Source organism: Aythya fuligula, chromosome 15, assembly GCF_009819795.1.
Source record: "Aythya fuligula isolate bAytFul2 chromosome 15, bAytFul2.pri, whole genome shotgun sequence".
In the NCBI taxonomy this organism is placed as follows: domain Eukaryota; kingdom Metazoa; phylum Chordata; class Aves; order Anseriformes; family Anatidae; genus Aythya; species Aythya fuligula.
This window is the reverse complement of record NC_045573.1, coordinates 1,239,477-1,262,010: the sequence shown is the minus strand read 5'-3', so window position 1 is coordinate 1,262,010 and position 22,534 is coordinate 1,239,477. Positions and strand designations below refer to the sequence as shown.

General features: G+C 64.7%; 5 protein-coding genes across 6 annotated transcripts in view; 1 reads left to right on the top strand and 4 right to left on the bottom strand.

The window, feature by feature from the left end:
• Nucleotides 1-2,722, bottom strand: part of CASKIN1 (CASK interacting protein 1) — a 30,570-nt gene extending 27,848 nt beyond the window's left edge. For both annotated transcript variants that reach the window (XM_032197807.1, XM_032197809.1), the window contains exon 1: nucleotides 2,551-2,722. In XM_032197807.1, coding sequence (XP_032053698.1) covers nucleotides 2,551-2,644 — 94 coding nt within the window. In that variant the 5' untranslated portion in view covers nucleotides 2,645-2,722. The remainder of the gene's footprint in view (nucleotides 1-2,550) is intronic.
• A 2,108-nt stretch (nucleotides 2,723-4,830) lies between these two features.
• On the bottom strand, nucleotides 4,831-8,576 carry LOC116495286 (hexosaminidase D-like). Its single transcript, XM_032197684.1, has 13 exons — nucleotides 8,482-8,576; nucleotides 8,083-8,320; nucleotides 7,864-7,973; nucleotides 7,487-7,574; nucleotides 7,122-7,286; nucleotides 6,854-7,037; nucleotides 6,672-6,743; nucleotides 6,116-6,320; nucleotides 5,951-6,033; nucleotides 5,739-5,817; nucleotides 5,481-5,582; nucleotides 5,285-5,374; nucleotides 4,831-5,164 (listed from the first exon to the last, which is right to left on the bottom strand). The coding sequence occupies exons 1-13, from the start codon at nucleotides 8,574-8,576 to the stop codon at nucleotides 4,981-4,983; spliced, it is 1,695 nt and encodes a 564-aa protein (XP_032053575.1). The 3' UTR covers nucleotides 4,831-4,980.
• A 1,098-nt stretch (nucleotides 8,577-9,674) lies between these two features.
• Nucleotides 9,675-15,059, top strand: MLST8 (MTOR associated protein, LST8 homolog). Its single transcript, XM_032197959.1, has 8 exons — nucleotides 9,675-9,819; nucleotides 10,244-10,295; nucleotides 10,383-10,545; nucleotides 10,639-10,714; nucleotides 12,854-13,006; nucleotides 13,201-13,325; nucleotides 13,684-13,847; nucleotides 14,362-15,059. The coding sequence occupies exons 1-8, from the start codon at nucleotides 9,691-9,693 to the stop codon at nucleotides 14,478-14,480; spliced, it is 981 nt and encodes a 326-aa protein (XP_032053850.1). The 5' UTR covers nucleotides 9,675-9,690; the 3' UTR covers nucleotides 14,481-15,059.
• A 166-nt stretch (nucleotides 15,060-15,225) lies between these two features.
• On the bottom strand, nucleotides 15,226-18,105 carry BRICD5 (BRICHOS domain containing 5). The gene is made up of 6 exons (XM_032197736.1): nucleotides 18,067-18,105; nucleotides 17,376-17,507; nucleotides 16,791-16,943; nucleotides 16,422-16,529; nucleotides 15,553-15,706; nucleotides 15,226-15,320 (listed from the first exon to the last, which is right to left on the bottom strand). Exons 1-6 carry the CDS (start codon nucleotides 18,103-18,105, stop codon nucleotides 15,226-15,228), a joined length of 681 nt encoding a protein of 226 aa, XP_032053627.1.
• A 972-nt stretch (nucleotides 18,106-19,077) lies between these two features.
• Nucleotides 19,078-22,362, bottom strand: PGP (phosphoglycolate phosphatase). The gene is made up of 2 exons (XM_032197735.1): nucleotides 21,723-22,362; nucleotides 19,078-21,375 (listed from the first exon to the last, which is right to left on the bottom strand). The coding sequence occupies exons 1-2, from the start codon at nucleotides 22,360-22,362 to the stop codon at nucleotides 21,050-21,052; spliced, it is 966 nt and encodes a 321-aa protein (XP_032053626.1). The 3' UTR covers nucleotides 19,078-21,049.
• Between the last annotated feature and the right edge of the window lie 172 nt (nucleotides 22,363-22,534).

Sequence of the window (22,534 nt, the reverse complement as noted above, 5' to 3'; positions counted from 1 at the left end):
CAGCAGCACAGCCCCTGCTGGGGACGCCCCAGGTCCCCGTCCTGCCCCGCAGCGCCCAGGCTGGGGAGGCGAGGTGAAAACGCCAAGTCACTACAATTCTTCGAGGTAGCACCAGGGAGGAGGGGACAGGGAGGGAAACAGTTTGCTGCCAAATCCCTGCATCTGATTTGCGTAACTTTCAGACAACCTCATCAATTATGGATGCCCGGGAAGCGAACGCGGTGCGCGCTGCGGCCGGCCCGGGCCCCACAAACTCTTACTCCACTCTGCTAAATCGGGCCCCACGTCGCCATAGCAACCCGTGTTAATTCACGCAGGGATTTTTAAAATCTCATTTATTAAACCCCACATGAATAGGATATTATCCAGATAACAGAGCTAGAGTTACAAATCTTCCCGGTGCCGAAGAGCGCGGGGAGCACCGGAGGCACGCGTGGGAACGGCACATGGAGAGGGGGCACGGGGACACCCGGCATCGGGACAGCCACTGCTCAGCGCTCCCCCAGCCCCGCTGCTGCTGCCAGGAGCATGGCACCCGCTGCCACACACACAGCCCTGGGTCAGGTCCCCGGGGAGCAGGAGCAGCCCAGTCTCAGCACAGCCCCGGGGGCTCCAGCAGAGCTGGAGAGGTGCAGCCCGGCCAGGGCATGGGGCAAGCAGCCGGGCCTGCAGCGGGCATCCCCCCGGTGCCAGGCTCAGTATCACGGGGGTCCCTTGTCCCTTTTCCAGGAGCCCGGCACTGGGAGCACTGCTGGGTCCCACGGGCATCCTGCTGCACAGCACCCGGGGGGGCTCCGCAGTGGGACATGGGATGGAGCGGGGCTGGGAAGAGATGGGTGCAGGAGGAGGTGGTGGCACTCGGCACGGCACCGCTGGCTCTTGTCACAGCCATGCCAGCTGTGTGCCCAGGCCAGTGGGGGCTTGGGAGGGGTGCGTGGGGACAGTGTGTGGGCCACACATGGTTCCTGTCCCCGTGTGCTGCTCTGGGAGGCTGTGAAGTGGCAGCACCTGAAATGGGTTGGGAAGAAGGAGGTTTGGTGCTGGAGCCTGTTCCCTCCCTGCACAGACCCTCAGCAGGGACACTGGAGGCACAGGGGACACCGTGCTGGTCCTACATGGCAGCTAGACACAGGGACACCGTGCTGGCCCTGCACAGCTGTGGGCACAGGGGATGCAACAACGGCCCTGCATGGCACCAGGACATGGGGGATGCCACGCTGGCCCTGCACAGGAGTGGGGACATGGGGGAGGCTGTGCCAGCCCTGCTCAGCACCAGGACACAGGGGACACCCACACTAGGCCAGCTCAGAAAGAAGCCAGGCAGAAACACCCCTGTGCGGCCAGGATCAGGGGACACTGTGCCAGTCCCGCACAGCTCCGGGGCCACGGGGGTGCCCACATTTGGGGGGCACCGAGGGAAGGACTGTGGGCACGGTGGTGGCGGGGCTGTGCGCAGCGTTCCTGCGACTCGGTGCCGCGCGGGTGCTCCCTGGGGGCCGCGCCTGAGCCCAGGGACAGCCCCCGGCCCCGCCAGCCCTGCACGCCAAGGCCTGAAACCTGCGGCTGCATCAGCACCATGAATAATTCAGTCCCGGGTAAAACGCCTCAGCAGAGCAGTTGGAACGCACGGAGAGCAGACACTCCCGGAGCCACACACATGTACACACACGGAGACGCACAGCTACACCCCCGCAGCCTCGCGCACGGCCGTCCACGGCGGTGTGCACGCCTGGAGAGGGCTGTGCACAGCCCGGCGCAGAGATGCTCGCGGGGAGACACCCGTGGAGATGCATCCAAACACCCCCACACGGAGAAACACCAACACAGACACATCCAAACACACATATGCCAGGGTACACACCGGCACACAAACACAGTCCCGCACCCAAACACAGGCACACACGCACACCCGGGCACGCACGCAGACGAGCACGGGCACAGCTGCACCCAGGCACACGCACATATGTGTGCAGGCGGCGGCAGCCCTGGTGCACGCACACACACACACACACACACACACACGGGCCGTGCACACAGACGCGCACGGATGCCCCCCCCCCTGCCCTTCCCGACCCCCCCCCAGTGCTGCAGCGGCCCGGCCCGGCTCCCCGGGGGGCTCGGAGCCTCTCCGGGGCGCGGGCAGTGCGGGAGGCGCTGCGGGGCTGCACCGGGACCGCCGAGCCCCTGCAGCTCCGAGCACCCGCGCGGCTCCCGGGGTCGCTCCGCCGTCGCCTCCCGCCCCCCCCCCCCCCGCGGCCCCGCCGGACCCCCCCCGCCCCCAGCCGGGCCGAGCCCCGGGGCGCCGCCGGGGATGCCCGGGGGCCCCCGCCCGCCCCGCATCGCACCGCACCGCGCCGCACCGGGGATGCTCGGAGCCGGGGAGGGGCAGGGCGGCCGGGCTGCGGGTACCGGCGCCCCCCCCCCGCCGCCCTGCCCGGGGCCGCTGCCGGTCGCTGCCCGCTGCTCCGCCGCCCCCCCGCCCGGCCCGGCCCGGCCCGGCCCGGCTCGGCTCGGCTCGGCCCGGTCCCCGCGGCGCGGCGCGGCACTCACTGGCTTTGCCGGGTTTGGGCCTCTGCAGCAGCTTCTGCACGGCCGCGATGTCCTCCGCCTTCACCGCCTGCACCAGCTCCTGGTCCTTGCCCATGGCTCCGCGGCGCCGGGGCTGCCGGCTGCGGGCTCACGGCCCGAGCATCCTCCGCGGCGAGGGGCGGGCGGGCGGCTGGCGCGGCTCGGCTCGGCTCGGCTCGGCTCGGGGCCCCCCCCCCCCCAGTCCCCAGCCCGCTCCGGAGGCGGGGGCGGCGGCGGCGGCGGGCGCCCGGGGCGGGGCGGGGCGCGGCGGGGCGGGGGGGGCCCCACCGGGAACGTGGGGGGGGCACCGCGGCCGCTCGGGAGCCGCACCGGGGCGCACGGCAGGAGCGGAGAGGGGGAGGAAATACGGGGGAGAGGGGGGGGGCACGGAGGGGCGGGAGCCCCGGCGGGAGAGGGGGGGGGGGCGCCGGGAGCGCGGGGAGGGGGCTGGGGGGGTCCGGGGGGAGGAAGAGGAGGGGGCGCGGGGGGGTGCCCGGGGCTGGGGGCTCCCGGAGAGGGGCTCCCGGGGGGGGGCGCGGTGCGGCCGGAGCGGGGTAAGGATGGCGGGGGGGGGGGCTCGGTGCGGCTGCGGCACCCGGGGGAGGGCCGGGGGGGCCGTGCCCGCCGGGAGGCCCCGTCCCAGGGCCCCGTCCCGCGGCTCTGCCCGGCCCCTGCAGTCCCCCCCTCGGCGGCTGGTGGAGGGAAGCGGGCCGGGGGAGCTGCTGGGTTCCCGCAAATAAAGCCCTGATTGCTGCCTAATTTTCCGCCTGTGCAGACACAATGGCCGGTGACATTTCGTCCCCGGGCGTTTTTTTTGCGGCTTGAAGGACCCGAAGGCACTGAAGGTGCTGGGGGCTGCCCGGCTGGGCCGGGGCCGGGAGGGTGCTGGGGAGCCCCTGGGCAATGGGGCAGCGATGGACAAGGCTCTGCCAGCACCTGCACAAAGTCGGGGACAAATTTCTGCTCTGCCAGGCGAATTAAAGCCTAAAAGGCTTGCTGAGGTCCCAGCTCTGGAGAATCAACCTTGGGGTGTGCGTGCCCAGAAGCTGGCACCCAGCTGGGGCGCAGCGGGGCAGCGAGCAGGCGGCTGCATAGGGCAGGCAGCTGCAGAGCCCCACGGGGTGCAGGGCACGGGGACAGGCAGCCACAGACCCATGTGGCAGGGGGAAGGATGGGGGGCACAAGGCAACACCCAGACCAACAGCCAACTGCCCCGCAGTGCCCCTGGCCCACCCCAGTGGCCAGTGGGCCAGTGCCCAGCTGGAGCCACAGGCACCTTCCTCAGCCCCCACCTCTCCCTGCAGCCCCCGGCTCTGGCTGACTCGGGGGCAGCGGGGTCCTTCTCCTCTCCCTGCCCCCATTTTCCAATCCAGGACATTTGGGTTTCCAGCACGAGACGCCGCCTAATCTGCCCTCTAATCCCGCAGGCTGGTGGTGCGCGGCCGCACGGGGACCTGAGCTGCTGCGGGGGTCCACGGGGCTGGGGGCTGGGGCTCTGCACGTGCCCGGGCTGCCCCGGCAGGTCAGGGCTTCCCTGGGGTCTGCCACCCCTCGAGGACATCAACACAGCTCCTCAGCAAAGGGCCCTTTGTACCCCCAGCCCTCTGCCTCAAGGCTTTCCCACCCAGCACCCGGGGATGGGGCAGCCCCCAGGACACCAGACCGCACTGGGACACGGGTGGCAGAGCTGTGTGCCCCCCCCCCCCCGTGAGCCACGCTGTGGCAGCAGGAGCCCCAGAGTGCCCCGTGCTTCTGCAGCTCCCTCCAGGCTCTTGCCAAGCCTCGTTGGTCCTCACGGAGCAGCACAATGTGCAGTGAAGCATCCACATCACCGCCCTGTGCACGCGGAGCCCAAACCGGCGTTAGGACAGGGAGAGCTGTGGGCACGGGGGGGGCTTCCCTTCGCCTCCCCCTGCAGCAGGGCCGGGCACGTGGGGGCACCGCCGCACGGGACCCCTCGCTGGGACCCCTGCTGCAGGACGCCCACCCCGTGCAGACTCCCCCCGTGCAGGATCGAGGGCTGCCCCCACAAGAGGCACGGCCACCTTGGCTGGGGCAGGACCTGCGGTGCCTGAAAATGAAAAAGGGGCCCCAGCCCCGAGCAGCTGAAGCCCCCCCCCGGACAGAGAAGCAGGGTCCCCCCCCCACCCAGCCGGGCTGATCCCTGCCCCTGCTTCCCCTCCCTCTCCCCCGGGGAGGGGGCAGAGCCGTGCCCCCCTCCATCACCCAGCAGCATCTACAAAAATACTTTATTGTGGGAGGGGGGCGCGCAGGAGCTCTCTGTGCAGTAGGAAACAACCAGCAGCCATGCCTCGAGCAGGAGGGGGGTGCAGCCAGCAAACCAAACCCTGACCGGGGCTCCTGCAGCCCAGTCCCGGGGGGCAGCTGGAGCCAGGGGGGGGGGCACAGCCCCTAGGACGCCTTGGGGCGGGCGTTGAGGCGGATGATGGCCCGGTAATCCCGGACCAGGTCCCGCAGCTGGTCCAGGTAGGGGTTGACGTTCTCCTCCATCCACTCCTCCACCGTGTCGGGGAAGTAGATGCTCTCCAGCTGGGCACGCAGCTCACGGACCAGGCTCTCCCAGTCCTCGTGGAGCCTGGGGTAGGGAGAAGGGAGTGAGAGCTGGCTCCGGCTTCCCCAGGGCGAGACTGGGACCTCCTCAAAGTGGGGGGGGGGGGGACCCGGGGCTGCTCCTGCCCCCCGGCACCCCACGTACTTGAGCAGCTTGCTGCCGAAGCTCTCCATGTTGCGGGGGTTCCCAAACTGGTGCTTCCGATGGTAGGGGCTGAACCAGCCCTTGATGCCGCTGGGGAGGCACAAGGGAAGGGGGGGTGCAGGGGGCAGGGGGCCACCCAGACCCTGCAGGGCCCCGCCGCTCCGGCCCCACGGCCAGACCCTCCCACCGCCCTTACCTCTCTTCCTCCAGGGCTTTCTGGACGCTCTCCTTCAGGTGGCCGTTTACCTGCTCCACCATGTGATAGATTTCCACGCCGGGGAAAGCTCCCCTTCCCTCACTGCGGGGAAAGCGTGGAGGAGAGGTGAGAGCCCAGCACGTGGCACGGCACCAGCCACGGCTCCAGGCTGGGTGGTGAGCCCCCAAACCCTGCAGGGCTGGGGGCAGCACTCCCTGCTCCCCCCAGGGCACCCCACTCCGTGCCGCAGCCACACACCACGTGCCCTGCTCCAGCTGCAGGCTCTGGAAGCCCAGCACATCCAGGACCTTCCTCCGCGTCTCTTCCATGAAGCCCCCTGGGGAGGACGAGGAGAGGGGACCCAGGTGACCCCACACCACACCAGGGGAGCCCTGCTGCCCCCTCCCCGGCAGCCAAAGGGGCTCCAACGATGCTGGAAGGGTGTGGACGAGGGGCACGGCCCCGCTCACCGTGCACCAGGGTCTGCAGGCACGCAGCCAGGGAGGGGATGCCGACGGGCAGCAGCTCGCAGAGCACCGAGTAGTGGTCGTACCTGCGGGGCAGGGACAGCCGTGTTGTCACCTCGTGCGTGGCTCCCTGGGCGGTGGGGCTGGGACGCGTGGCACGGCGCCCACCTCTGCCAGCCGGTGAGGACGATGCCCTGGAAGCGCAGCGGGGCGAAGCGCGGCACGGCCTGCATCACCCGCAGCCAGCTGAGCTGGTTCCTCACGTGGTGGTTCAGCGGGGGCCAGGCTTGCGCCGGGCCCGTGGTGCCCTTGAAGGCGCTGGCGAACCACACGGCCTCGAAGCCGCTCTCCGCGTATTTGGCCAGGAACTGCCCTGCGGCACCGGGGAGCGGGGTCACGCTCGCGGCTCAGCGGTGTGGGGTTGGCACGGGGTGGGCAGGGACCCCCAGCTGCCAGGGGCTGCGCTGCCCAAAGCAGGAGCCTGTGCACAGGGGGGCTTCTCGGGGCTGGAAGGAAAGCGGGAGCCAGCGTGGCCGAGGTGAGCAGGAAGCATCACCCCTGAGACAGCGGGATGGCAGGGACAGGCACCAGACCCTGTGCCACCCCATGCCACCATCCTGGGGGCCAGCTGGGCTCAGTGTGGTGGCTACAGCAGCAGTGCCACCAGCCACGGGGTCGTGTCCCCCCCCTCTCCCCACCCCAGGGTCCTGGCACGGCACCTTACCAATCTGCTCGACCTCGAAGTCGGGCGCGTAGAACCACACCACAGGCGAGACCTGCTTTGCTATCCCAGACTCTGCAAGGCAGGGACAGGGCCATCAGCATCAGGACCAGCAGCAGGAGGGTGCCTGGGGGTCCTCACACCCCCACCAAGATGCCCAAGTGCTGCTGTCCCCATCCTCTCACCCCGCAGGGCTCCCGTGCTGATCTTCCTCAGCATGTCGTCCCACATGAGCGCCCGCAGCCCCCGGTACCGCGCGGCGAGGAAGCCCAGCACCTGCTTGATGTGCTTCAGGTACATGGTGCCCACGTCCCCCCTGTTGTGGCTCATCCAGCTCTTGGAGTCCATCCCCTCCCCGAGGTGGAAGACCTGGATTTGGGGTTTCAGGGGGTGCTCAGCACGCCTCGGGGCAGGCCTGGCAGCCGGCGGTGCCCGGGGTCCCGCAGAGCCCACCTCGTCCGCCCCGATGTGGATCCAGGAGGAGCGCCTGTGCTTCTCCATCACCTGCGACAGGAGGCTCTTGAGCAGCGCCAGCGTGTCCGGGACGTGGGGGTTGAAGCTGTTGGGGAAGCGCTCGACCTCCCGCAGGTGCTGGTACTTCTCGTGCTTGAGGATGAACTGCGCGGGGAGGAAACCCCCCGTGGGGGCCAGACGTGGGCCAAAAAGGAGGGATAAAGGAACAGGGCTGGGGACACGGACCCAGTGACGCGGACCCAGTGACGCATCCATCTCCAAGCCAGGTGCTGGGGACACAGCCCCCCTCCACCTCTCGGTGTCCCCGTCCTGTCCCCCCCCCAGTAAATGCTCCCGGCCCCTACCTCCACGTGCCCAAAGGTCTGCACCAGGGGCACCACCTCCAGCTTGTGGAGCTCCGCCAGCTGCTGGATCCAGTCGATGTCCTCCTCGCTGGGGAGGGCAGGGACAGCCTCAGTGCGGGCCACATGGGCACAAGGACATTCCCTCCTCCTCCTCCTCCTCCTCCTCCTCCAGCATCCTGCCCTGCCCCAGGTCTCCCTGCTGCCCCATACCTATGAGGACTTGGCTTTGGGGCCACAAATATTGACCCAGCAGAGCAGGGAGCAGGTCTGCCTGCAGCACCGTGCACAGCTCGGGCACAGCCCAGGCAGGGCACATCCAGACTGGTGCTGGTGGTGCCAGCATCCCCTCGGCCAGCTCAGCACCATCCCCAGCTCACCTGTAAGCATACGGAGACCTGAGGACTTCTAGCTCGCCCTTGAAGGGGAACATGTCCTCGTACTCGATCAGGACCCCGTTGGCACCCAGCCGGGACAGGAGTGGGAAGAGCTGCGGGACAGCAGGGCGGGCTCAGCCTGCTGGCACCCCTGGGTGCGGGTGTCAGCGGGGACAGCCAGGCCCAGCCTTGCCCCACTTGGCTGGTCCCCAGCGCCTTCACCTGCTCCAGGTAGGAGACCTTGGGCGCAGCTCCCTTGAGGTCGAGGTGCACGAGCCTCATCTCGGTGGCACTGCTGTCCTTGGGGCCCTGCTGCCCGGGGCCCTGCCTCGGGGCCGTTATCTTTGCCACGGGGAGCTCCAGAGCCTGGCTCCGGGGGCCGGCGCCCTGGCCGGTGTCACCCGTGTCCCCCCAGAAGCCGCTGTCCTTGGGGATGTGCCTGTGCAGCTCCAGGGTCAAGCTGCAGGGAGCAGAGCAGGGCTGATGGGCACGGATGCACCACCTGCCCCTGGCACCCAGCCCCTGCGTGGGCACGGCCCAGGAGCTCCCCGCAGACCCCCGCCGGTTCCCTGACCCCACAGGGCTCCCCCAGCTTGTGTCCCGGTCCCGCTCCCACCTCACCTGTCGCGGAGGAGGAACTTGATGCCGGCCAAGGCCACGACGAGCAGCACGGCGAGGCGCAGCAGGTTCAGCTTGGTGCTCCGCTGGCAGGCCATGGCCGCAGGGCAGCGAGCGAGACCCCGAGAGGCAGGGCACCCCACAGACCCGCGTGAGGCCCAGAGGAAGGGGACACGGCGAGACCCCTCCTGCCACCCTGCTCCCCCGCAGGGACGGGCACTGAGACCTCCGGTGCCCCCCCTACCTCACGTGCCCCGGGGGCTGGTGCTGGGACCTGCCTCTGCCCCCACGTGCACCCTCCTCGGGTGCTCCGGTGTCACCTCCGAGGGCGGCGGGATGGGGGCTGCTCACGGGACAGCCCTGCCAGGTGGCATCACGGGGTGGCCATGGCACCTGCGGGGGGAGAAGCGATGGGCAGCGGGTGGTGGGCACCGGGCACGGCCACGGGGGCCCCCCCCCAGCACCAGGTGCCCCCGGGGAGCGGGCAGTGGCGCTCACCGCACGTTATTCCAGCTCCCGGGGGTGCTGCGGTGCCATCCCCGGCACCGTCACCTCCCCTTGGGCTGGGGGGCAGCCCGGAGACCCTCGCCCTGCCCCGCTGCCGGCTCCTCCCGTTATTTAACGGGGAGGCGGCGTCCCGGGGCTCACCCCCCCCCCCGCGCCCAGGCCCGGTGCCGGTCGCTCCCCGGTGGCGGTGGCAGCCGCAGCGCCGTGCCCGCAGCCCCCCGGGAGCGCGCCCCGCTCACCTGACACAGCCGGGACCCGCGGGCACGGCGCGGCGGGGGCGGCCCGGTCCCGGTGCCGGTGCCGGTGCCGCTCCGCTGAAGCCCCCGTTCCCTCCGCCCACCCTCACCGGCACCGGGCGCGGGCACGAGCCCGCCCCAACGCCGCTCTTAAAGGGCCCGCCCGCACCGAGCGCTGTCGCCCACCGGGAGCTGCCCGGTGCCCGCTGCCCCCCGCCCGGCCCCCCCCCGGTGCCCCCCCGGTGCCCCCCCGGTGCCACCGCCTCCCCAGCCCCGCCCCCTCCGCGCAGACCACGCCCCTCCCATTCTAGCCACGCCCCTCCATGCGCACGGCCACGCCCCTCGCGTGACGACAGCGGGGCGGGAGAGGCGCGGGGTGCGTGCGCGGGGGGCGCGCGGCGCATGCGCAGAGCGGGGCGCGGCGGGGCGGGCAGCGTGCCGGTGACCGGGGGGAGGCGGCGGCGGGGCCATGAACGCGGCGCAGGGCACGGTGGGCAGCGACCCGGTCATCCTGGCCACCGCCGGGTACGACCACACCGTGCGCTTCTGGCAGGCGCACAGCGGCATCTGCACGCGCACCGTGCAGCACCAGGACTCCGTATCCTGCACCGGGAGGGGGGGGGGGACCGGGGGTGGCACCGGGGGGAGCCGGTGGGTGGGTGGGTGGGGGGGGTGAGGGGGGTCCCGGTGCTGGGAACGGGGCAGAGATGGGGTGTGTGGGGGGGTCCTGGTGCCGTTAATCGGGGGTCGTGGTGTGTGGGGGGGTCTCGGTGTTGTTACCGGGGGGTCCCGGTGCATGGGGGGGGTCCCGGTGGCGTTACCGGGTGGGCCGGTATGGGGGGGGCTCGGTGCTGTTACCGGGGGGAGCCGGTGGGTCTGGGGGAAAGCTCGGTGCTGGTAACGGAGGGGGTACGTGGTGGGGGTCCCGGTGCCGTTACCGGAGGGTCCCAGTGCATGGGGGGGGGTCCCGGTGCCGTTACCGGGGTGTCCCGGTGCCGTTCCCGTCCTTACCGGCACCGCAGCAGGTGAACGCGCTGGAGATCACTCCTGACCGCAGCATGATCGCGGCCGCAGGTGAGCCCAGGGGTTTGGGTGGCGGTGGCGGGGCCCCGTCCCTGTCCCCCCCCCTCCAGCCCCGCTGAGCGCCGCCCGGTGCCGCAGGCTACCAGCACATCCGCATGTACGACCTCAACTCCAACAACCCCAACCCCGTCATCAACTACGACGGCGTGAGCAAGAACATCACCTCGGTGGGCTTCCACGAGGACGGCCGCTGGATGTACACGGGCGGGGAGGACTGCATGGCGCGCATCTGGGACCTCAGGTGGGGCTGGGGAGGCCGCGCTCCCCCCCCCCCGGTATGGGGCCACGCGGGTGCCCCGGGGAGCTCCGGCACATCCAGGTCGTTCCCTTGCAGGTCCCGCAACCTCCAGTGCCAGCGGATCTTCCAGGTGAACGCCCCCATTAACTGTGTCTGCCTGCACCCCAACCAGGTGAGTGTCATCTCCTCTGCGATTTCCCAGCTCGTGCTGCCAGCATCACTCCTGGGGAAGCCGGGGGGCTGCAGTTTTGTGCTGGCAGCTGCAGCAAGGCGTGTTCTCGGGGTGAAAACACGCGTGACACTGGCTGCGTGGGGCAGGTCGGTGGGAGCAGGCTCTCAGCAAGGTGATGCAGAGATGGTCGCTAGCTCACAGCCACACGCAGACAGGTTTGGAGCCGTACAGCTCTGTCCCTGCTAGCCCCTCACCGCCGTTGTGCCTGGAGGAGGTGGTGGGCACCCCAATGCTCGGCCCCCGGGGGCTGGGGGGTGCTGGTGGCACTGCGGGACCAGCAGTGACAGCTTCGTGCCCCAAGGGCTGGGGTTGGTGTGGGGACAGCCTCGTGGTGCAGGCAGAGCACATCCCTGCTGCTGCCTTGCGCAGGGAAGCAAACGCCCCCCAAGAGGGGCTGTGGGTGAGTGGACATCCTGGGCTCGCACCCCTTTTGTTTGGCACCTGCTGCAGGCTGAGTGGTGTGTGGGTGCCTCTGCTGAGCTCTTTGTGCTAATTGCTGGCTGTTGAGGCAGCGCAGTGGCTGTCAGCCTCTCGTCCCACCCCTTGGGGACCACCCCATGAGTCAAACCAAGGGTGTTAGCACTGCCAGCAAGAAAAAGCAGAGAGGCTCACAGCCCCAGTTCCCTGTGTGACTCCTGTTGGATTTGCTGGGGAGCCACCGGTTGGTTCAAAAGCTGCCACGGGGATTGCTTGGGCTGAGGAAACACAGCTAACAAGGAGTGTGATGTGTTAGAGGAGATGGCAGTGAGAATTGGTGCCTCTCAGTGCAGTGTTAGCAGCACATCCAGTCCGTTCTGCATGCACAGGGCTGCAGGGTTGGAGTTGCAGACGTGGCAGTGCAAGGTTTATGTGTCTTGAGAGCAGATCTTTTTAAAAAGACCAGTAACAGAAATGTTTCTTTGCTTTTGATTTTGCAAGGGTTCAGTTTTGCAAATCCTGAGTTTGATGCTGGTTATTTGGACCAGACTTCACCCAAATGCTGCAGATGCTCCCATAGTGCTGTGAGAACATATTGCAGCGAAACAAATGCTGTACGGAGATGATAAACGTGAACTAATCCCTGACCATGATGCTGCTGAGTTGCAGGAGAAGCGTTGGTTTGCGAGCAGGCCAGAGTTAATTAGCCCAGAGGTGGCGGTGTTTATTCAGGCAGCTTCACCACTCTGTGCCATTCCTCGCTGCAGCGCTGCTGGCTCAGTTCTCAGAGGGATTTCTCGCAGCCTGGGTAAAGCCGTGATGGCTTCAGCATAGCAGTTGTACTCGCACCTGCTAAGGGTGGGCTGAGGACTGCGGCGTCCAGAAGACGCCTCTGCACTGCACAGTCAGCTAAATATATCGAGGGAGGATTGTCTTCACCAGAAACAGGCCGTTGCTCATGGGTACAGGATCATCTGTGCCTGATGACCCGATCTCCTCTAGGGATTCTGCTAAAATCATGGGCAGTGCGAGTCTGTCGATAAAAGCCCCGGTTTGAATGGAGAGCTGCCAGCATTGTCTGCTGGGCTGAGCGGGGATCGGAGCCAGAACTCCTGCCCTTCGGCTGGCTCCTGTCCTTACCCTCTCGGAGAAGGGGAGAGAGAGAAAAACCTATTTAGGCTCATGTTTTTCAGGTGTCTGCACGCTCTTGAGCGCTCCAGTTGTTCTCTGGCCAACCTGCATCCTCATGCCTGCTTCTCAGACGTGCTGAAAGTCATTTGGCCTCTGTGGATGTTGTTTGGAGCAGCGGCTGAACAACAGCGCTGCAAATTAGGCACCTGCTGCCTGTTCTGGGGTTTATAAGATTAGCAAACACTTCTGCAAAGGTAAACAGCCTTTTTGCAGAGCGTGACGCGAGATTGATGCCTGGCCTGTTCTCGGTGCTCAGGGCGATCAGCAGGCTGCTGGCTGCCTGGGAGCTGGGGCTCCGAAACCATTCCCAGTGGTGAGCAGAGGCCCAGCTCTGTGCTGGGAATGGTCAGGCAGAGGAGGACCCTGGTGCTTAAAACCAGAGCAAGGCTCCAGCTGGTGCTGCAGGGACATGCTCTGGGGCTGCTCTTTTGGGGGGATTTCCCAGAAGTTGCTGGGTTTTTTTTTTTGCAGGCTGAGCTGATTGTGGGCGATCAGAGCGGTGCCATTCACATCTGGGACCTGAAAACCGACCACAACGAGCAGCTGATTCCAGAGCCCGAAGTTTCGGTGAACTCGGTGCACATCGACCCCGACGCCAGCTACATGGCAGCCGTCAACAGCTCGGTGAGCTCCGACAGCCTCGGCCGTGGGGTGCGATGTACGGGTGGGCTGCTCCGCCTGGGACATCCTCACGTGGGCAGAGCTCCCCGTTCCCACATCCCGTGGAGTTTTCCTGCGCTGTGGTGGGGCGCAGGGAGCCCAGGATGCTTTCGGGTGGGGGCCACCAGCCCGGCCACAGACCCCCCCTCTCCCCGCAGGGAAACTGCTACGTGTGGAACCTGACAGGTGGCATCGGGGAGGAGGTGACCCAGCTGATCCCCAAGACCAAGATCCCGGCGCACAACCGCTACGCCCTGCAGTGCAAGTTCAGCCCCGACTCCACGTGAGTGGCTGCTGGCCCCGACGGGAGCAGCCGTGCCCCTGGCTCTGGGCTCCGTGCTGCAGGGCCCCGGGAGGAATGGGGTGGTGGTCCGGGTGTCCCAGGGGTGTCCCTGTGGTCCCACAGTGTTCTGTGGGTTCCCAGCCAGGCGCTGGGCTCCACTTGCTGATCTCCAGGAGCAAGCGGGGAACTTGGTGTGCTCCTTCACCAGTTTGAACTCATAAGGCAGAAAATACAAGGCCAAAAAAATCTGATTACAAAGAGCACGGCTCTCTGCTTTATTACTGTTCCAGACCCGTACTAATGAGAGGCTTTAGGCACACGGTGACTAACTGGGTTACCCGTGCGTGTCTCGTTGCAGGCTCTTGGCTACGTGTTCTGCAGACCAGACGTGTAAGATCTGGAGGACTTCAAACTTCTCTCTGATGACAGAGCTGAGCATTAAGAGCAATAACCCAGGGGAAACCTCTCGTGGCTGGATGTGGGACTGTGCCTTCTCCGGGGACTCCCAGTACATTGTCACAGGTGGGACACCGACAGCTCGCTGCCCATGGGGCCAGGCACTGACACAGGACTGAGGTTCTCTAGGGGAGACACTGCCAAACCCCGATGTGTGTGTGAGGACAGAAAACTGTTCTGCTAGAGTCCTCAGCCTCCTGCCCACCGCACAGTGCACAAAATCCCTCCAGCTTTCAGCCTGTGCTGTACTAGGGCAGCTGTTGCCTCCTGTTTAAAATGGACAGGTGATCCTCACGCGTGCAGTTTATTTTGCCTGCTAGCAATGCTGCCTGCAGTACTTGCAGCATGATAGCCCATTCAAAACCTGTGTAATTTGCACAGTAACTTCTCTGTGATGAGCTGAATATCCCAACTAATACCAAAATGCCCTGAGTGTCTTGTTCTGCACAGCTCCCTTGCCTATCATCAACAGCACTCAGAACTGTTGAATGAAGCAAGAGGACAACCTTTCTTCTAATTAAAAAAAAAGTTTGAAGGGCAACACCATATCTCCTCCTTCTCTTTTTCCCTTCTGTTGCAGCCTCCTCTGATAACTTGGCCAGACTGTGGTGCGTGGAGACAGGAGAGATCAAGAGGGAATACAGCGGCCACCAGAAAGCAGTCGTCTGCCTCGCCTTCAACGACAGCGTGTTGGGATAACGGTGACGTGGGGGAAAGGAAGGACCTCTGCTTGTTTTCCCTTGTCTAAAAACAGCCAGCACCCTCCCTGGAGCATGAGACAGGCACTCAGTGCTGTCCCCTTGGAGGGAGAGGGCTTGCTGCAGGGGCAGCATCTGCCTGGAGCGAGACCAGGCTTCAGCTTCGGCCTCGCAGAGAGGCCACTTGGACAAAAGGGAAGGGGAGGCACGGGGCCACAGAGGGCAGCTGGGCGCAGAGCAGCTGGAGGCATCCCTGCGGAGGCTGCTGCCAACAGCCCCGTGATGGTTTTGTACCCCAAAGTGGAAAAAAAATCAGCCTAACGGGAGTCGGCTGCACAGAGGAAAAGTCGCCGTTTTCTTGTTTTGCAACCCCTTTATTCCAAGTGTATTTCACAGCCTGACTTGGAGCGCTGTGCTGTTATGAAACCAGCCACCCCTGACAAGTTTAATAACCTCGTGTCGAGCAGGGTGCGTGGCCAGCAAACACGAGCTACTCCCCGCGGTTCCTGTCTAGGTCTCCTAGTAGCTACGTACTCGATGCAGCCCTGAAGCAGAGCTGCAATAAAGCGTCTGTACCGCCGGTGCTGAGCAGAGTCCTGTTATTTTCCTAAACTCTCCTGAACTGCAGCGTGAGAGCAGCAGGCAGCCCTCGGGCGATGTGGATGTTACCTTGTTGAAAGCAGAGGCTTTTCAGGAATCCAGTTCAAGTATGTAGAGCAGCGAGAGGGCAGCTGCGGCTGCGGGACTTACTCGGGGAGGTAATAGAAGCAGATAGACACGCAGATGTTGCTCGGGAAACAGATGTCAATGCACAGGTAGATCAGCCGCTGCTTCCCCGGACCTGCCAAATGAGCGAGGGCAGAAAGGAGGTGAGGGATGCCTGCAGACCTGCAGCTAAGTCCCCAGGGAGCCGGAGAAAGAGAACGCCTGAGGGAATGACCACTCATTAAAGCTGGGGTATGACCAGAAGGAGAGCTCCGCAGGTGCCAGCAGCACGGCTCGCTGCAGGCTGTGGGTGAGAGCCGGCAGGGCAGCGATCCCTGAACAAGGGCCTGATTCTGAATGCAACTTACCCCCTGCTCTCCTCACCCAGAAGATGGGTGTCTGCTCGCACAGGGCTTGGACGGCCTCCCCCAGGCCGCTGGGGTCCACTTGTTGCCCCGCCAGGATGCCCAGGAACTCGCGGTAGTACTTGGTCTGGTTATTCTGCTGCAGCAGCAGCTCGTCCTGGAGGAAAGAGTCCCGTTAATTCCCCTGGGGCACCTTGTGCCTCCCTCCCTGCCTTCAGCTCCAGCCCTGCTCGCACATCCAAGACACCCAGAAGAGCCCCCCTGGAGATGCTTTTGTTCAGTGGAAGCTGGGGAGCTTTCTTGAAGGAGCCCCAGAACCTGGCAGGAGCTTGCATCTCCTGGGGAGCCAGGGCTCCTCGCACCCCTGCTGGGTGGCATCCAGCAGGGACCAGGGGGACCCCGGCAGCCCCTAGGAAGGGGGGAGCAGCCGGCAGGGCACAACCAAAGCAGGCAGCTGGCTGCTGAAACAGAGCACCCCCTGTGCATCCGTTACTATTTTGTTCAGAGGGGCTGGGTACGTGACTCACCTCCTGTGAGCTGCTCACAGACCCCTCTTTGTTCTCTGTTCCCCAGAATTTTGAGCAGGTAACAGAATACAGCGGGACTGGGCTCTCTGAAAGCCCTGCTGTTCACCTCTGTGGGACGGAGCCCCTTCCCGACCTGCAGCTCTGCTCTTTCTCACAGCAGGCAGGCTCTCAACAAAACCAGGAGCTGTCTGCGTGCTCCCAGAGTCGCTCAGAGCCCGGCACCGAGCAGGAACCGAAGCAGCACTGCCTGGAGCAGCATTGCCCAGAAGGCAGCCCCTCTGCAGAGGGCGGTCAGCGCAGCCCCCCCTTCCCTCCAGGCACCCCCCGGCCGTGCCCATCGCTCACTCTCAGCTCAGCCGTGCTCAGAGTCCCCCTCGTGCTCTCACGGTCCCCGGGCTCCATCCTGCGCAGGTAGCAGGCGTGCTGCTCCGCGGGCCGGTAGCAGACGTAGCCCTGGGAGATAAAACGTGCCCTGTTAGAGCAGGCAGCACGCTCCCTCGAGAGCCCAGCCGTGGGCATCCCTCCCTGGCCCTGCCTCGTGCCTCCTCTGTGCAGCAACCACCGCGGCTGCGCCTCGCTTAGCACGGGGAGCATCCCGGGCAGGCTGTGGCTGCTGGTCCCCAGGGTGCCCCCCGGGGCTGTGTGGTACTGGGGGCACAGGGGGACGGGGAGCAGGGGCAGGTTGCTTTTTTTTCCCTGCTCAGGCACACTCACGTTCTGGCTGTCGTACAGCACGACGGCGCTGCGGTTGCTGCGCGAGGTGATGTAGTAAGTCACGGTGCTCCTGGACGCGTCCACCAGGGCCGTCTGGTTCCTCGGCGGGTCCTGCTCCCCCTGCAGCATCACCCGCACCGCCTGCGAGCCGGCCTGGGCACACAGCGAGGGCAGCCCCGGCCAGCAACCACCCACAGCACCTCCGTGTCCCCACCCGGACCCTGCTGACCCCGGGGGGGGGACAGGACGTCCTGCACCGTGGTGTCCCCGAGCCCCCCTGCCCGGTGCCGCACCAGGGAAGCTCTGCTGGGTCCCCCCGGCCACCACGGCCTCGCAGCCCGGGCTCGATGCCTGCCCAGCTGGCGCAGCGTGCTGTGAGAGCGTGGGGGCTCGCAGGGACGTGCCCGCGCAGCAAAATGCCAGCCTGGGTCTATATTTACAAACGATGCTCTCCAGCTCCTCTAATTTCAGGCAGGGCTGAGCGAGGCAGCAGCTGCTCAGCTCGGTGCCTGCAGCACAGCCTGGGCTGAACCCAGCCCCGCGCCCCAAGGCAGGACCCCTCCTGCACCAACCTGCACCCCTCACCTGGGCAGAGCTGGGGCCGAAGCCGAGGATCCCCCCAGTGCTGATGCCAACGACTGCAAGGAGCAAGGCAACGGCCAGGATGATCCAGAACGTCCTGGATGGACCCGGGAATGGTGCTGCCAGCCTCCTGTCCTGGGGGCCAAGGCAAAACGAGGGAAGAACGGGAGTTAAAATGAACACTTCTCTGCCATAAAAAAATAATGTTTCAGTTCTCCGAGGCACGAAGAAACTCAATAAATTCCTGCGGTTCGGCTCGCTGCAGGCAGACAGCGAGCAGGCTCCTCGAGCCCCCATCAGCCATCGACCTCAGTGCTCTGCAGCCTCCCCCTGATGCTGCGGGAATGATTCCATCAGTCCCGGTCAGATGTGACAGCCCCGACTGTGCTGGGAAGATCCCCAATAGCAAACAAAATCCCCCCCAGTGGGAAAGGAGCGCACAGACACAGAAACACCGACTCGTGGGGCAGCTCTGCTCCCCCGTTACCCCAGCATCCGACACCGTGTGAGCACAGCACCTGCAGGGAAACCCTGCTGGCAGACCCAGCTGCCTCACAGGGGGCTGAAGTCGGTGTTAGGCCCCAGAGAGGTGAGGAACCAACCTCACCCGCACCACGGGAGCTGCAGGAGCTCAGCCCCAGGCAGGCACCGCGGGAGGGCTCTGCTGTGATCCCTGGGGCGCAGGGGAACTCACCGCAGGGCCCGCGCTGCTGGTGCTGCTCTCGCCCTCCATCCTCGCTTCAGATGAGGCCCTCGCTCCTGCAACTCTGCCTCCGGAGCACACGCAGGCTGTGCATGGTCCTGGGCTCTGAACGTGCCCGAGAAGTTTGGGCACGCAGCTGCAAAACGTGAACGTGGTCCCTGCGGCCAAAGCAGCGCCCAGCCAGGTGCTCCTGCCTCAGACCCGCGAGGAGGGCGAAACCTGAGAGCTGCAGGGGCAGGGGGAAGGAGGGGGGGACCCGAGGCTGCAGAGGGATCCTGTCAGTGGTACAAAAAACGCTCTTCCTGCTTACCTGGCAAGCCACACGGAGGCATGCAGGTGGAGCATAATTGAGGGCTTTGTGCGGGGCCTCCCTGCTGGCAGTCCCCAGTAGCAGGACCGAGTAAGTCTCATTACGAGACGAAATGAATAGGGAACAGTGGCAGGCTGCCCTTGTCATCGGTTATTTCTACGTTTCAGCACGAACTTTGTGCTGCCCGAGCTCCGTGGGCCGAAGCCAGCTGTTTATCCTGCGGGCTGGCGCACCGCAAGCCTTGGCTGCGGAGGTGCCCGTGTCCCACCTCCAGACCCTGCCTCATCCAGACCCAGGGGAAAGATCTGAGCTGCAAAGTCCCATCCCAGCACCAGCTGCCCTCATGCTAACACCCATTTCCTGCAAGGAGAAATACCCCACGGGGAACAGAGCTGGCCAGACTTACTTCTCCTGCCAGCCCAGGAGCCCCTGACACAACTTTTTATTTTTGAGACCTGCCAGCCAAACATAACCAACCCCACGGAGGCAAGGAAAACCCCAACAGAGTGCCTCCACGTGGCATCTATTAAGGGAAGATCTGACAAACGTAGCCCAGGGTTGGCTTTGTTTCTTTTGCTAATACTCTACAGAAGGAGTACAGATGGCACGCACAAATGTGTCCTTAGCTCCCGGAATTTCCACAAAGCACAGCAGCACCAAAGCACGCACAGAGACCACAAAATGAGACAATGCAAGGGAAAAGCAGGTTTGCAAGTTTAATGTGAATTCAAGTAGTGGGTTCAGAACCGTTGGGAAGTTGACACGGTTGTGCAGCACGAGTGACACTCTCACCAACACATTTCAGCACACGGGAATCGAGGTAACGGTTGCCTTGAACAGTGCACAGTCCTCAGCAGGGACAGCGTGCTGCTGCAGGAGGCTGAACGCCCCACCTGGCATGGACTGGTGTACCTGACAAATTGTGAAATCAAAAGCACCAGAGGCAGGAAGTGGATTAAAGAACACACCGTTGAGTCAGACCCTACCTGCAGTAAACCCTTAACGTCCATTTCCGTGTTACCCAGCTAAAGGGAGAGGTCTTTTGTGACTTCTGTAAGCCTTCTAGCTGGAGACAAGAACAGGGAAGAGATTATTCTTGCTTCCTTACACAACCCCGAGTTACGAAAGATCCAGCTAACACTGTGGTAACAGAGACAACGAGCTGTGGCTATCGCTCTACAAACACAGTGCTAAGTCCACGCGTCTCTGGTGTCCGAGGGGAAGGAAACGGCATCGCTAGGGCTAGAGCTACTCAACTGAACTTTGGCAGATGAGGGAAGGGCAGCACTTAAATGTAACTACCAATAGTTGAATCTATAGAAAAAAAGTGTTATTTGCATATATAATTTTCTTAATTCTGTAATACAAAAGCTTTGAGCTGTGGCCTTTGATTCAGCCCGCATAAAAATCTATCCCATAGCCTGAGCTGCGCATCACCTAAAACGTACCTAGAGATCTAGCTAAAATCATCACCTGAGCAAGCAAGCACTCTTCTTCAGGCAAGCAACTGGTGCCCGGCCAGACACACAAGGAAGATCTTGAGATGAGATGTTTAAAGGAAGCCCGTGCTATTGTTGCACACAGCCAGCACTCCTTCAGGTTTATTTTGGTAGAGAGTTGTAACGCGGGTACCACATCCATCCTCTACAGACTGAGTCTGGACTCACACCCGACAGCTAAAGCCAAGGCAGGTGCTATTTTGATGCTGAGGCAGCAGGGAAATACAGGAACCAAGGTGGTGTCTAACCCATCCGGATACTTCTGGGGAGCAGCAGTAGTGAGGGACAGTCCTATGTGGTAAAAGCTTTCTGCGTCACCGCACGCAAAAGCTCATGAGAATTCAAACTACCGGGATCGGTGACGTACATTCCTCTTACCTTCCCCTTCTGGGGAAGGAGATATATTACCATATACTATACTTAGATTTATACCTTAAATATATTCTGATCTATAGTTAGGATCGGGGGAGCTCTTGTACGTACACGTACCTTACACACACACCCAACACTGGGACGAACACAGGATACAGAAGACATTTTTGTGTTTTGTGAGCCAATCGCCCCAACCTGCATCACAAGTGCAATTCGTAGCGGTCACACGAGGAGACTGCTTACAGCTCCTCCGACCCGGCGTCACGCTTACAGTGGGCTGTGCTGCTGAACATGACCCCATCCCAAAAAGTCAATCAAAGGCCAAAGACTAATTCCGTCAGCCCCTGCAATCGCTTCCAAACACAGCTGCTAAGTTACTACACACTCCAAAAGTCATTTCCCTGAATAAACCAGACTGAGCCGCAGCCTGCCCAGGAGAGGACACACTGCAAATTGCCGGGTTCTCTTCCTCACATCAGTTGGCTCTACTTCCCTCAACTCAGCCTAGAGGACAACACGACATGGAGCATCACTAACGTCTGGATGCACGTGATACTTATCATTAAAAAAGCCCCAAACCCGCAAGACTCGTGTGACGCCATAATGCCCTCCTTGTTTCAAAGTGCATTTTAAAAGACCGAGATGTAAACAAAATCATATCGAGAGGACAGAAAGGTTAAAAGGCTAAGGATCGCTAGCTTCAGGTGGTATCAGAGTGAGTACATTACTGCCACAAGGTGACTGACTGGGGCCCCCCTCGGGGAGCCCGCTGCCAAAGCGGCGTTCTGCTCTATTAATCCTCCAGAGCGGGGAGAAGGTCGGCTATGCTATCGACATAGTAATCGGGGACCAGGCTCTGCCTGGCGGGGCAGTCGCTCTCCTCGTGGCCCTTCACCTCCTCCAGCGTGGTGACCCCGGTGAGGGTGAGCAGGGTGGTGAGGCCGCAGGTGTTGCCCATCAGGATGTCCGTGTCCAGCCGGTCTCCCACCATGATGGTGCGCGCGGGGTCGATGTCGAACTCGCTGGCCACGCAGTCGAACATGTAGCGGTTGGGCTTCCCCACGATGAACGCCTCGCGCTCCGCCGCCGTCTCCACCGCCTTCACCAGGCAGCCGGTCCCTGCGGGGAGAAGCCACAGCGCCCGTTAGAAGCTGCAGGGGAGCGGCGGCACCCAGACAAAACCCCGCAGTGCTTTGGGGACGGGACACCCCGAATAACCCGAGAGCCTCCTGCAGGAATGCAGTTTGACGTGAGATTAGAGGGGAGCAAAGTACAGCAAAGGGCGGTGAGGCAGGGGACAAGGGGCGGCTCTGCTGCCCCAGGGAGGGCTGCGGGGGGGGGTCGGGAAACCAGAAACGGGACCACCGGGTGCTGGAGGGGCTGGGGCCACCCTAAACACCCCTCCCCCGGCCCGGACACCCCCCGTACACCCGGTTACCCCCCACCCCCTGGCACCCATCTCGCACCGGGGATGGCGGCGCCGCCCTCGAGCGGCAGGCGGTGGTCGCGGTTGGTGGCGACGAGCAGGCAGTCGGGGCCGCGCAGCAGGTAGCGCAGCGCCTGGCACAGCTTGGCGTAGCTGAAGTGCTCGTCGAAGCCCACCAGCACGGCGCCCACCGCCGGCTCCAGCGGCGCCCGGGCCCAGTCGGCGGGCGCGGGGCCGGGCAGGGCGGCGGGGCCGGGCGGCAGGTGGGGCACCCCGGCCTCCCGCAGCTCGGCGGCCAGCGCGGGGCCCCCCAGCACGTAGGCGGCGGCGCCGGGCGGCAGCGCCTGGCGGAGGAAGCGGGCGGCGCAGTGGGCCGAGCCGAAGACGTGCCGGGGCTCGGCGGGGGGGAAGCCGAGGCGCCGCAGCTTGTCGCAGTAGGCCTGCCGCGTGCGGCTGCTGTTGTTGGTCACGTAGCACAGCCGCTTGCCCGCCGCCGACAGCCGGCACAGCGCCGCCGCCGCGCCGCCCAGCGCCGCCTCGCCCCGCCACAGCACGCCGTCGCAGTCGAACAGCAGCGTGTCCGCCGCCCCCAGCACGGAGCGCGCCGCCTCGCCCTCCAGCCGCCGGCACCGCCGCCGCCGCCCGCCCGGCTCCTGCCCTTGCTCCCGGTGCTCCGCCATGGCTTCACGGCTCGCAGCCGCCCGCCCCCATTGGGCCACGCCGCCGCCCCCGCGCGCTCATTGGCCCGCGCCGCCCCGCGCTCGGCTCCCCGTTGGGCGCCGCGCGATCCGCCGACGGATGGCGCTCGTGGGGGTCGCGCTGCTATTGGTCGCTCAGCCGAGCAGGGCGCGC